Here is a 13232-nt window from a genome sequence, read left to right on the forward strand (position 1 = left end):
TGGAAGAAGGCAAAGGCACCACTGCAGAAGAAGTGCTCGCCTGAGCTGCCGAAGATGTGCTCGGCTGAGCTGCTGCAGATGTCGTCGGTTGAGCAGGTGGAGGGTTTGCTCCAGAAGCTCGACGAAAAGTCACTGGATGCATTTTGTCAACATGCCTCAACATAGTGTGAATGCTAAAAGAATACTTCTTGTTAGGATTCCCACGTGACAAGACTTTTTGACAAAGTACACAAGTAACTTTAGGTGCATTTACCTTTTTTTGTCCCTCTGGAAAAGTGAAAAACTGCCATATAAAGCTGTCTTTCTGCTTCCTGTTTCTGCCTCTCAAGAGTGTCCTGGTCACTGTCTGAAGATGGTTGCTGTTCAGCCATTGTCTCTCAACAACAGAATAGCTCCTTCTCCAAAGGAATCAGAACTAATAATGAGGGGAGTAGGTGTGGTTTGGGAAGAATCTGGAACTGAAAGTACTTCAAACCAATCAAAAGTGATGATTCATGATCACATTACTTGCCATGAGGGGATTGGGTGTGGTGTTGAAACAATCAGAAACTGAAAGTAATAATAACCAATTAGAAGTGTTGTTTTATTAAGCACATAACCCGAAGTGCGTGCACTGAGCAAGCTCCGAGCGCGCACCTTGTGATTACGCATGCGCGAACGCGTAGGAGCGCATGCGCATACGTCATATGCGCGTACGTAACGCGCATACGTTGCACACGCGTATACGCGAAAGTAAACGCGCGTAAATTAAGCGTATGCGGAAGTGAACCGCGTGGAGCGCGTACGATGCACGCACGCATGCGTACGTACGTACGCATACGTACTGGGTGCGCGCTCCCAGCGCGCACTATAGCATATGCATGCGTACGTAAATAACGTACGACAGTATTCATAAAAAACTTACGAAAACGTACTAGGTGCGCGCTCAGAGCGCGCACCCCAAGAATTTATATTAAAAAAAAAAGTGGAGAAAAATTAATTGCAAAAATAAAATAAACTGTTCAACTTTATCCTAATTGAAAGTTAAAAAAAAGAGCAAAAACAAATAAAAGGATACAGATAATATATAAATGAATACATAGGAATTTTATTTTAATTAAAAAAATATATATATATATAATTTATTAATTCAAAAATTAGCATTTAGAAAACCGTACAAATTCACTGAAAAAACCAAAGGTTTCACACACGTTATAGTTAGGAATTAGCATTTAAAAAACCTTGCAAATTCACTGAAAAAACCATAGGTTTCACACACGTTATAGTTAGCTGGACTTTTCTCTCATACAAAACCAATGAAATTCCCCCGTTATAGTTAGTTCAGCTAACTATAACTTGCGCGCCCGCAATGCACTGCTGATGACGTCACATATTACATCACTCATGACATGGTCAGTGACATCACTCATGACATCACTGATGACATCTCAAATGACATCACTCATAACATCACTGATGACATCATCCTTGTGATAGAGTGGCAGACCTCCTCTCACCCTAATATAACCTTTGATACACACATTCAAAAATAGAGACTAAAATTTTCAAAACAATCGACATACCAATACCAGTTACAACAACCTCTTCAGTAATTCTAAGATCCACATACACATCCACTCATTCACCAACAGTCCTATACAGTCACTCATACATGTACTCACCCATCATATGTACTCATACACCTATACATCCTGTTACACAATGCCACTCATCCATAGAGTTACTCACACACATAGTCACTCATGCTAATAAAGAATCAAACATACATTTACTTGCATATACAGTTATACACACACCACCACACTTACTTCTATGGAAACTTACACATAATTAGTCTTTTAAACAATCACTTATAGAAACACATACTTATTCATACAGGAACTCTTTCAATCTCTCACTCTCACATATACTCACTTATATACAACAATAGTCACATATACTAGTTTAAAACATATGTAGTTACTCATAAAGACACTATTGAGACAGTCATTCACTCACTAACACACCCATACACACACTCATCCACCCATACAGTCCTGCACACATGCTGTCTTCAACACATACAAACAGTGAGTCACTCATTCATGCAACTATGCACTACGTAATACCCCCCACCGAACCATGCAGACACTCAGACTGATACTCAAAAAACCAACTAATAACCTATATAGACACCCATGTAGCTACTCACCAACCCATGCAGCCACTTATACACAAAGTGAGAGACTGATACAGATATTTACATATTTAAACATTACTCACAAAGCCATGTATTCACTATGATACACTTAATCAGTCAGTTACACAATCAATTTTTCAAAAACAAATCATCCATTTAGACACTTATATACCCATTTATTCTTCCATCGACCTTGAGATATACATATATAAAACATATTTAATTTTCAGAAAAACACACATTCACTAGATGATGTCATCAGTGATGTCATCAGTGATGTCATCAGTGATGTCATTTGAGATGTCATCAGTGATGTCATGAGTGATGTCACTGACCATGTCATGAGTGATGTAATATGTGACGTCATCAGCAGTGCATTGCGGGCGCGCGAGTTATAGTTAGCTGAACTAACTATAACGGGGGAATTTCATTGGTTTTGTATGAGAGAAATGTCCAGCTAACTATAACGTGTGTGAAACTTATGGTTTTTTCATTGAATTTGCAAGGTTTTGTAAATGCTAATTCCTAACTATAACGTGTGTGAAACCTTTGGTTTTTTCAGTGAATATATATATATATATATATATATATATATATATATATATATATATATATATATATATATGAAATAATCTTGAAACTCTGCACTTCCAGGCAGCTGGCGAACAGAGACACGAACCCAGCGATATGAGGCCAGATGGTATTTATTGAAGAAACCTCGAACCTGACGTGTTTCGCGTATCTAGTACCCTTGATCACAAGTCAAGTAAGAAACGTCATTCGCCATTTTTCAATGCATTGCAGTGTTAAATTGCCATCACAATGTGATTAAAAAACATAGAAAAAACACAGGTAGTCTTATTTAAATGCACTAGCGAGTCTGTTTTCCAATCTTTGTAAGTACCAGCCATCAAAGGGTTCCCAATGTAAACATGAGACATAATATTGCTGCGTTAATGCAGAAAACATGGTGTTATAATATTGCAATTAATTTCATGGTAATAACTCTTTATTATAAATAAATAAATAATTAGAATTTATAAAAATACCTAAGCCATAACGAATGCTTCAAATTCACATTCTAAACGTGCAAAAATGCATATGAAATTCATGTACCATATATTTGTATATTAATGGAAACATGAAAACCGTACTGATAGTAAAAATTATGGCTGTGCAAATTGCAATAATTATTATGTAAACAGTATATTTATTAGACTCATGTAAATATCTTGTGCAGTACTAGTCTGTTTTCAACTTTCAGCTTAAATGCTGGGTATTACTCTATCTGATTCCAAGGCTGAGATGTGCAAATACGCAAAAGAAAGTGCCAAGATATATTGTAAAGTGAAAAAAGATCCAAATGGATCCCCATAATACTATTTAATAAAATATGCTACAACTAAAACCACTGGGTAAAAAGGTAATGTCCCTATTTAACAAGGTTAAAAACAGGGCTAAAACCTTAAAAACCGGCGGCATTTTAAATCAGTCCTAATTCAAGAGATCACAAACAGCAATATTCATATCTAAATGGGTCCATTACTGCAAGGAATTTTTTATAGAAAATGGTACAAGTCCTCCATGTTGTTAAGGCCATGAGGTGTTTTACTGTCCAGCTCTAAGATCATTCTCGATTCTAGTTTTCTCAACATTTTTTCCCTATTGCCTCCCCTTCGGTGTTTGGGAATAGCTGCCATGACAAAATACTGCAAACAACTGAGATCATTATTATGTATTGATTTAAAATGCCGGGCCACCGGATATGTGGAATCGTTGTTGACAATGGCCTGCAAGTGCTGCAGTATTCTGACGTGCACCTGCAGCTTGGTACTCCCCACATATCTCAGCCCACAGGTGCACGTCAGAATGTAAACTGCAAACTCAGTTTTGCAATTAAAACGGCCTCTAATCAGAACCAAGTCTGGACTAAAAGGAGATGAGTAGGAGGCAGTATTCACACCAAACCTGTATGTTCTGCAGGAGGAACACTTAGTGAACCCCTGCTTTGGTTGTAGCCATTTTTTTGCTGTTGCTAGTTCGGGAAATGTCTTCACAATTTGTGTTGTCATGGAGGGGCCCTTCCTATATGTGATCGTGGGTTGAGATGGTAGAATAGGAGCCAAAACTCCATCTGTCATGATAATGGGCCAGTTACGCCTAATGATGGACCTGATTTTTCTCTCCTGTTTATTAAAGGCAGTAATTAATCTTGGGGTGCTCATGGTGGTATCACTATTTTCCACGTGGTTTGCTTTGGGTAAGAGTGTTTCCCTCGGTTTCATATCTACTTTGTTGACTGCCTCAGCAAGGGTGGACTCGCAATAGCCCCTAGCTCTTAATCTTTATAGGGCATCATGTTTGCATATAGCGAAATCCTCATCTGTGCTGCAAATTCGCTTAAGGCGTAATAGTTCTTCAAACTGGATGCTTTTTATTGTGTGATGAGGATGTGCACTGCTGGAATGTAGAGTTGTGTTGCCAGCCGTGGCCTTCCTATGAAGAGTGGCCGCTATGTTCCCATTTTTGATGTATATTTTAACATCTAAAAATTCCACCTGTTGCCTGCTTATCTGTGAAGTGAATTTTAAGTTGGCAGTATTGATGTTGATTTTATCAATACAATCCATAGCACTCTTCTCATTTCCCCTCCATACAATAAAAACATGGTCAATGTAGCGCCACCATTGCACTACATGGTTGCAGTAATCAGAATGAAATGTGTGCTTCAGAACCTGTTCCTTCCACCAGCCAACATGCAAACATGCATAGCTGGGGGAGAAACAGGCCCCCATCGCCACGCCCCTCTTTTGCAGGTACACTTCGTTACCAAAAGGAAAATAGTTATTAAAAAGACACTATGTTGTTAAATCTAAAAGCATCTTATTATGGATATAAAAGTCCAATGGTCTGGTGCCCAAAAAATGAGATAAGGCATTCAGGCATGTTTCGTGCTCAATGCTCATGTAAAGAGATTCAATGTCTAACGTGATAAACAACAAATCTTCCGCCCATTGTTAGTTTGTTCAATAGCTCCCTGGTGTCCTTTATAAAAGTAGGAAGTTCTTTCAACAATTCTTGTAGACAAAAGTCCACATATTGCGTTACGTGTTCCCCCAAGCTTCCAATGGCTGCAATAATAGGTCTGCCTGGGACAGGGGTAGCTTGTTTGTGGACTTTAGAAATTAAGTACAGCCTGGGCAGTATAGGATGTTCAACATGTAGGAAATTATATTCCTCCGACGATATACATCCATCTCTCTTCCATTGTAACAATTTCGCTTTTAAATTGTTTTTGGCTGTATTGTATTTTTTCATATCTAATTTTTCATATCAAGACTGGTCTTCGAGATGCCTTTGAGCTTCTACTTTGTAATCTTTTTGAGGCCAGATAAAAATGTTGCCCCCTTTATCCGATTTGGTAATTATTATTTCATGATTGGCCCCAAGTTTTTTCATGAGCTTAGAGTACTATCGATGGCATCTTTCAGCATCATCGGAATAAAGTGTGATTTAGACTTGAAGGGACTGATACCTGCTCCACATTGTTTGATATGGGCCATAGATAGTCTTTCCTGTGTTGACGCCATATCTGTGCTGGCAGATACTACAGTGGGCCTCTCTTCAAACAAATTGTGCAGAGTTAAAAGGGCAGGAACATCTTTAGCTTGGAGTTCCACATTAACCTTGTTGGTATTGTCATCAGTTTGTATTTCTTTCAAACCCTCCTTGATGGAAAATAACTTTTTCAATTTCAGCTTGCAAATAAAGCAAAAGATATCAACTTTAGTGCGAGTATAGTTGAAATCACTGATGGAACAGAATGAGAGCCCTAAAGCTAATAGCTGCTTTTCGGCCTCTGTGGGAGTGATGGTGGACAGGTTGCCAACAGTATTATCATCCATTTTCATTTTCTGTGCCAGTACGTTTTTTTCGGTGCTTTCGCATTTCCTCCTTTTGCGCCTCTCCCTTCTTCTTGTATTTTTTCTCCTTCTTCTTTCTTTTTCGGTTTTCTCGGTCTTAGGGTCTGGCGACGGTCCAACGCTAAAAAATCCACCTCCTCTCCGAAATCCAACACTCTATTGTGTGCCTGATCTCCCAGGCTGCTTCCTCCATCTGATGAGACCTCGCTGGCCAGTGAATCCACATCTGAAATACTCGTTAGTTCACTCATTTCAATATATATATATATATATATATATATATATACACACAGGTATATATATAGCATCACAATATATATAAACAGTACATATACACAAACACACACACATACTGATAAAGTTAAGTCACTTACCTGCAAAGTAATAAACTGCGTAGTAAAAGACTGACAACTTCCGAATTATCTCACGAAGTATCACAGTGAGTGCTAATGTGAAAAATCCTAAGGGAAGGTAACATACCTCGAAGAACACTCACATAAATAAGTCAACAAAAGAGGATCCTGGCTCTCAATAGTCTGGTGGGGCTAGCGGATAATGGGGATCTCAGGGCTCTTAGGTCTACTGGCTGCATCCGTACTTTTGGTTAATGGAATTGCCTGCTTTGTAACTCATTTTGAGGTAGGAAGGCAGATAATGGTATGCAGTTCATGTTTGCGGGGGCCCACCAGCATTCACTTTTGGGGCCATCACTTTCTTTCCCTCATCAGACTTTGACCCAGAGCAAGAGCTAGAAACACAGAATAGGAGGAAAGGAAGAGAAAGATGGAAAAGCAGTGACTAAGGCAGAAAGCAGGGTAAAAAAATAAGCGTCAAGTGTGTATGGTGGTAGAAGAAAGAGACATGAGGTGAAATCACAATCACGCAGTCCTCGTATTTGGTATTCACAGCATTCATCACCTTTGGTTCTGGGCTTATGAGAAAATCTTTGGGTACCGCCACTTATTACTTTGCAAATTAAACTCTGCTGGCCTGTGATTGACTTTTTGCTGGCAGAGGCATTGCCAATTTGTAGCACTAAATGGAATCTGTAAACAGCCAGAAAAGAAGGATGGAGTTACAATATTAAAATTCACTGTAAGGTTTCCAAGGGGATCAGCCGTCCCCTCCACAAGCTGATCTCTGGTGGCCAACAGAACTAAACCCTCCTCCTCTTCCAGTCCCATCTTCTAGAAATCTGGGGTTCAAATGTGATTCTACCCTCTCAGGCAAGGCCCAGATATGCCAAGTTTCATTATCATGTTTCTGGAAACTGAAATCCCTGCGGAGATTCCTCCATCTCCCACCAATGGACTGTAGGAAACGGTGGTCCATGCATTGATCACCTCACAGCTAGATTATGCCACCAGTCTGTATTTGAGTCTCCCAGCCAGTCTGATCAGGAAATTGCAGGTTATGCAGAATGCGGCCGCCAGGCTCATCAGAAATGTGCCACTCCACCACCACATTTCCCCCCATCTGCATAGCCTACATTGGCTGCCTGTTAACAGGAGGAGAGAGTTTAAGGCTCTGACCCTTGCCTATAGGACTACTAGAGATACTGGCCCTCAATATTTGAAGCACAGACTTCCTAAATACCATCAGACTAGGGCTCTTAGGTCGTATCACCAGGAACTCTTAGTCATCCCCCGCTTCATAAAAGCCAGGCTTGGTGTCCGATCGTTCGCCCTTAAACTGCCTCTCTTTGGAACTCCATGCCGGAGCACCTACGAAAGGCCAAATCAGAACCTTTATTTAGGAAAACTTTAAAGACCTGGCTTTTTTGGCCTACCTTAGATCCATCCCTACAAGCTGATACCACTCTGCACCCACTGTTAGCCCCGGGACACCTCCGTTGGAGGCAGCCGTGCGCTCTACAAGTTGCAATAATAATAATAATAATAATAATTGATGTCCCATATAGGGGTGGACGATAAATTCTGCTCTTTTTGCCACACTGTGTTACGCTTGTAATGCAGAATTACGTCCAAACTCTGCAAACTGCCACATGGCAGAGATTTTTATTGAGGGTGGCCTGCCAACGGTAAGTTGGCAAGTGAGAACCGACGTCCCCTAGCGCGATTTTCGGGTGCTAGGAGGGCACCTGGCGAGATTCTTTCAACGTGGCCGGTCACTTACCATTGAAGGTGAGAAAGCTGCCCATCGAGTAGCAAATCTATATGAGTGGCAGCAAAGAAGCAGCGCCCTCTGGTGTGTCGCATGGTGCCGTTAGTACTGATTTTGCAGCGCTGAACAAGCTCCCAGTGCTAAAAATCAACGCAAGCAGTACGACGTGCTGATTTCCGCCAGTTCGTGGAAATCTGCGAAAGCTCATGGAGAATATATGTAACTCCGCAGAATTCCACAGAGTAAAACTCAGCCTATTCCACCCACCCATAAAACCATATATTAATTGTGACATGAACATTTAAATTGTTTCATGTGATCACCTTGCAGTCCATTTTGAAACATATTTAGGGGGGAAAATATTAAATTATGTGTCTCACCATTTCTCTATTTATCATGCACTAGTGAAACAAAGGAATTAACTTTTAGAAACAACATATCTGCTTTTCAGTTTCTAGGAATAATCTGTAAAGATTTCTGGTATAACTCTTGGTTTGACTCACGTGTTGAAGAACACACTAGAGGGGGTGGATGAGAAAGAAGGAATTGAAATGCCCAAGTGATAAGCTACTGATTAGAACATTGATTTTAGCAATGAAAAATACAACAGTTTAATATAAAAGTAATATAAATATAAATAGTTATTGATTTAACTTACTGCATATATAATGATTTTCATCCGAGTTATCAGCACAGTCATCCACGAAATCACAGAGTTGGTCCTTGGGGATGCAGTACTTGTTGGCACACATGAATTCTTCAGCAGTGCAGGGTCTGTCTGGTATTAGCAATGGGGAACAGTCTTCAAATGAAATGTCATCGACAGCCACGTCTCCCATGTAGCTGACACCACGTTTTGCCCTGAGGATGATCTAACAAATATTTAATGTAAGACTCGGAGTAACACGCAAGAGGGATTGCATGAGTAGAATGTATAAATCACCGATTTACAACAATGCATTCAACACATAGGATGGAATTCTGAGGGACGTATACATCTACATACGAACTTATAAAAGCTTTTGCAAGACAAGTTTTTCTGAATAAAAAAAATATGTTTTTTATGTTGTATACAGCTGAAAAATTAAAGGACACAGTATTCACTGTTTTTGGAATCGGTGAGTTAGAAAAACATCATTCTTTTAAAAATGATCTTCGAAATTCTACTCGTATACTCATTGGTGACGTGAAGCTATACTCAATAGGGCTCCACAGCCCTCCATCCTTGTTTCAATGAACCCTCCGATGGATCCCTCTGGTGATGGTGCTGAAATAAGGCTGGCTGTTTCGGAACATTTCTGGAACGTTTTTATACTGTTTAAAAGTATCACTTACTGACATTGCTCAATAGTGTTGTTTGTCAATACCATTGTGTACTGCTTCTTTTTTTATTCCCAACTTTCCATCCACTTACTCATGCAAGATGCACTAATGATCTATGGTTTAGTGTGTATCATGTTAATTATTTTTCATTTTATTTATTTATTGTATTTTATTATTTATTTATTCCGCAACAGTAAACATTTCAATTAGATATCTTTTACTTAACAATGATAATAGCACCTAGAAAGAGGAGCGGAAGTGGTAAGTATGAAACATTGAGAACACCCATCAAAAAACAAGGTAGTAGTAGAAGATGCAAGGGTATCTTTGGGTGGTCAAAATAATAGGCTTAGGAACATACAGACAATGGACGGATGGATGGATGGCTGGATGGATGGATGGATGGATGGATGGATGGATGGATGGATGGATGGATGGATGGATGGATGGATGGATCAGTGTGAAGATCTGGTCAGCAATTTGTCGCACGACTTTCATATTCCAATGAATGTTCTCTCAATGCTTGTTTTCGTATTGTAGCGAAAGAGTTGAACAAATGTCTGGTTCTAGTGAGTTCTGGTAGAGGCAGCCAAGAAGGTGTCTAGAAGGTGGAGAGGGCATAGAATGACTTAGATATGGTTGAGAGGTTTTAGTTAGCGCATCTCAGATTCCTGATGGGTATGCCGTAAGATAAGAAATCCGAGGGGTAACCATGACTAAGAGCAACCCAATGTGCCCTAAAGGAACCGGATTTAAGGCATATAATAGAGACAGTGGTTCATCGGCCCATTCTAGAACATTCTAGGTAATTATTAGCCCAACTAATTAAATCTTAGAAATATTTGTGTGTGATGGCCTGTCCCAGCCAGTTATATTGACCAATGCATTAAGAGAGTAATCACATTAGGGTTAACAGCAACATTAGCCAGCAACAATGCTTTCATGGTTGTGACCATGCAAACTAGGGGGTCATTGTTCATTCTTCTGCTAGTCTGTGCATTTATGCTATCAGTCCTAAGGCATCCATAGCATGTGTTTTAAACTGTAGAATTTTTAGCTATTGTTTTTCACAAAATGTTTGGGAAATTAAAAGAAAGACAGTAAATGATATGACATTTTATGAAATTAACTTGGCAGTATCTCACCTGATGACTGAACGTTAGATAATATCTACCCTGCAACGTTCATGGGACACTGTAACTCGCCACTCTACCATGCACCGTCTTGTTATATATATTATTTGATTATCTCTAGATTAACGTGTTAGAAATGTTATGACTTAATATGGTACAAGTGATGTTATTTCAAAGGCTATAAGCAGCACATCTATAAGGTGCGAGTTAAAATGAATGTGGGATGGCTACTGATTCAATACTACGTGTGTTGTGAAGTGTGCAAATTATATTATATTTAGTGTGGGCCAGAAGATATAAATAAAATGTATAACTAACGTGGAAGTTTTGCTTCAGTGTTGTTTGTATAGTAATCAAAATAATTTGTTTATTGAATATATATATGTATATATAAGTCATTCATAACCCTCATTTTCATTTACTTACTTCCAAAGGCCTTTATTTTAATCTGGCCATGAAATTGCAATAGTATAGACGCAGCGGAGTGGAGCCTGCACAGGGAGTCTGTTTGGCGGTCACCCGGAGGACTACAATCACCAGGAGGTAGAGGGGCAGCGTAACCAACAGTGGCCCCTCCCTCCCGCACCGGACTTTGTTTATAATAACCTCGCGCCTCCCGCTTCGTGGGAGACGCAGTGCAGCGGAGCGGAGCCTGCACGGGGAGTCTGTTTGGCGGTCACCCGGAGGACTACAATCACCAGGAGGTAGAGGGGCAGCGTCACCAACAGCGGCCAATCCCTCCCGACGAAGGGCTGTTATATTGCGCTCCACCCAGAAGCAACGAGGGACGCGCGCGGGCGGCGCCGGGCTAAGCCCGGGCAAAGGGCAGGCCGTCTACGGCCGTCAGAGGCCGAAGGAAGTCGGGCCGGGCCAATCCCCCAAACTTCCACTATGGGTAAGCGCAAGCAAGCTGTGTCTATGGAGGGGAGTGGGAAGAAAGCTAAGGTTCCCAGAAAATCTGACTGCATAATTTCTTATCTGTCTTCTGCTGTTGGGGTGTTATCCAAAGAAATTGCTAATGCTGAACAGGAACTGGGTCTGGTTCCTCCCATTCTGCCCTGTGAAACTATTGACTGTGTGGCAGTACCCAGCATACCTTTGGAACCTGTGGTGACTGTGTCTAATCCTCCTATAGTAAGGGATCCTGTTTTCTTTACTCAGGATGTGGTTGATCAACGGGGGCATCATGTCCATGGTAACGCAGGTCCGGCGAGGATCTGCAAGAAGAAGACCTTGAAACGGCTTAAAACTCAAAAAGCTGCGCAGCCTACTGAGGGGCTATTAGGGACACTTACGGCGGATCTACTAGAAGACATAATCACCTTATGTTTAGAACCTTTACTGGTGGGCATTGCCAAAGATATTGTCGAGGCTCTGAATGCCTGTGTGGCTGACCTGCTTAACAAATGTACAAATGTTGTATCCTCCATTAAAGAGCTTAGTTTACATCAAGTGGGGGCCAGTCAGGCTATGCATAGCCCACTTAGGTCAGAGAGGGGCACAGGAGTTTCTTCTGGGCCATTAATCCAATCATGTTCTCAGGGGATGGGTAGTACCTCTGATAGGGCGTTGAGCACGGACCCTCCCCTTTCCATTGCACAGCCGCTATTAGGCAATCATACTGATGGTAATATGCCGTGTGCGGCAAGTAAAGCTGTATCCCAGCCCCTGGGCCGGAGCGTGAGGCAGGCTAGGGGTAGTCCGGTTACCCTTGATCTTTCCCCGGAATCGGCGCCCTTGGTGGCCGTTTTTGTAGGGGTTCCTCCTCTCCGTGGGGAGTGATGGAATCTACGCATGACCTATTGAGGATGACTAGATCTTTGTGTACAGCCTCCAGTTGTGGAGGTTTGGACATCTCCCCTAACATCATTATGGCGAGAAGGGTGGGCTGGGTTGGGTGACGGCCGAAGCGGCTTGTGGGTGATTGTGTAATTGTTAATTTTAATAGTCCGGACATTGTAGATAGATTGTTTTGGGATGGGTCTGAGGTAGGGTATGGGGAAATTAGACCAGTCCCCCTAGGTTTTTTCTACCCAGCCCCATCGAAATTCTCTTAAGGTTTACACAGTCACCGGGCTGATGCTCGTGATCCTACAAACATTCCCCCTCCATCCTCAACGCAACAACCTCTGCCTAGACTGCCTTATACGGTGGGGTGTCAAAGCTATGGTGTACCGTTAAGGCCTGGATACTGTCAGCTTTCAACTAATGTCCCTCTGCCCCGTTCTTCCAATTTGATCTTGAACAACTATTACACCCCACTGTCAAATTTGGAAGATAGTGATTGACTGACAGACACGGGGCGGCCTGCTGATCCCTGTCCTGAAAACCCTGCTGGAGGGGCTAGTTGTAAATTAATTAGCTGGAATGTCGCCAGGACTAAATCCAAACGAGCGGATGTGTCCTGGCTTGATTTCCTAGGCAAACATGATATTATTGCCATGCAGGAATCGTGGGATCCTTCAAGTAACTTCTTTTTAGATGGTTACTCCAGCTATGTTGTACCGGCAGTTATGGGTGGGGCAGGTCGAGCCAAAGGGGGTCTAAAAT

General features: G+C 41.3%; 1 protein-coding gene across 4 annotated transcripts in view; it reads right to left on the reverse strand.

The window, feature by feature from the left end:
- Positions 1-13232, reverse strand: part of MALRD1 (MAM and LDL receptor class A domain containing 1) — a 2533556-nt gene that overhangs the window by 1501385 nt on the left and 1018939 nt on the right. For all 4 annotated transcript variants that reach the window (XM_085630825.1, XM_085630827.1, XM_085630826.1 and 1 more), the window contains exon 19: positions 8885-9098. In XM_085630825.1, the coding sequence (XP_085486951.1) occupies positions 8885-9098 (214 nt within the window). The remainder of the gene's footprint in view (positions 1-8884; positions 9099-13232) is intronic.

This window comes from Triturus cristatus, chromosome 10 (genome assembly GCF_964204655.1).
Source record: "Triturus cristatus chromosome 10, aTriCri1.1, whole genome shotgun sequence".
NCBI classification, from domain to species: Eukaryota; Metazoa; Chordata; class Amphibia; order Caudata; family Salamandridae; genus Triturus; species Triturus cristatus.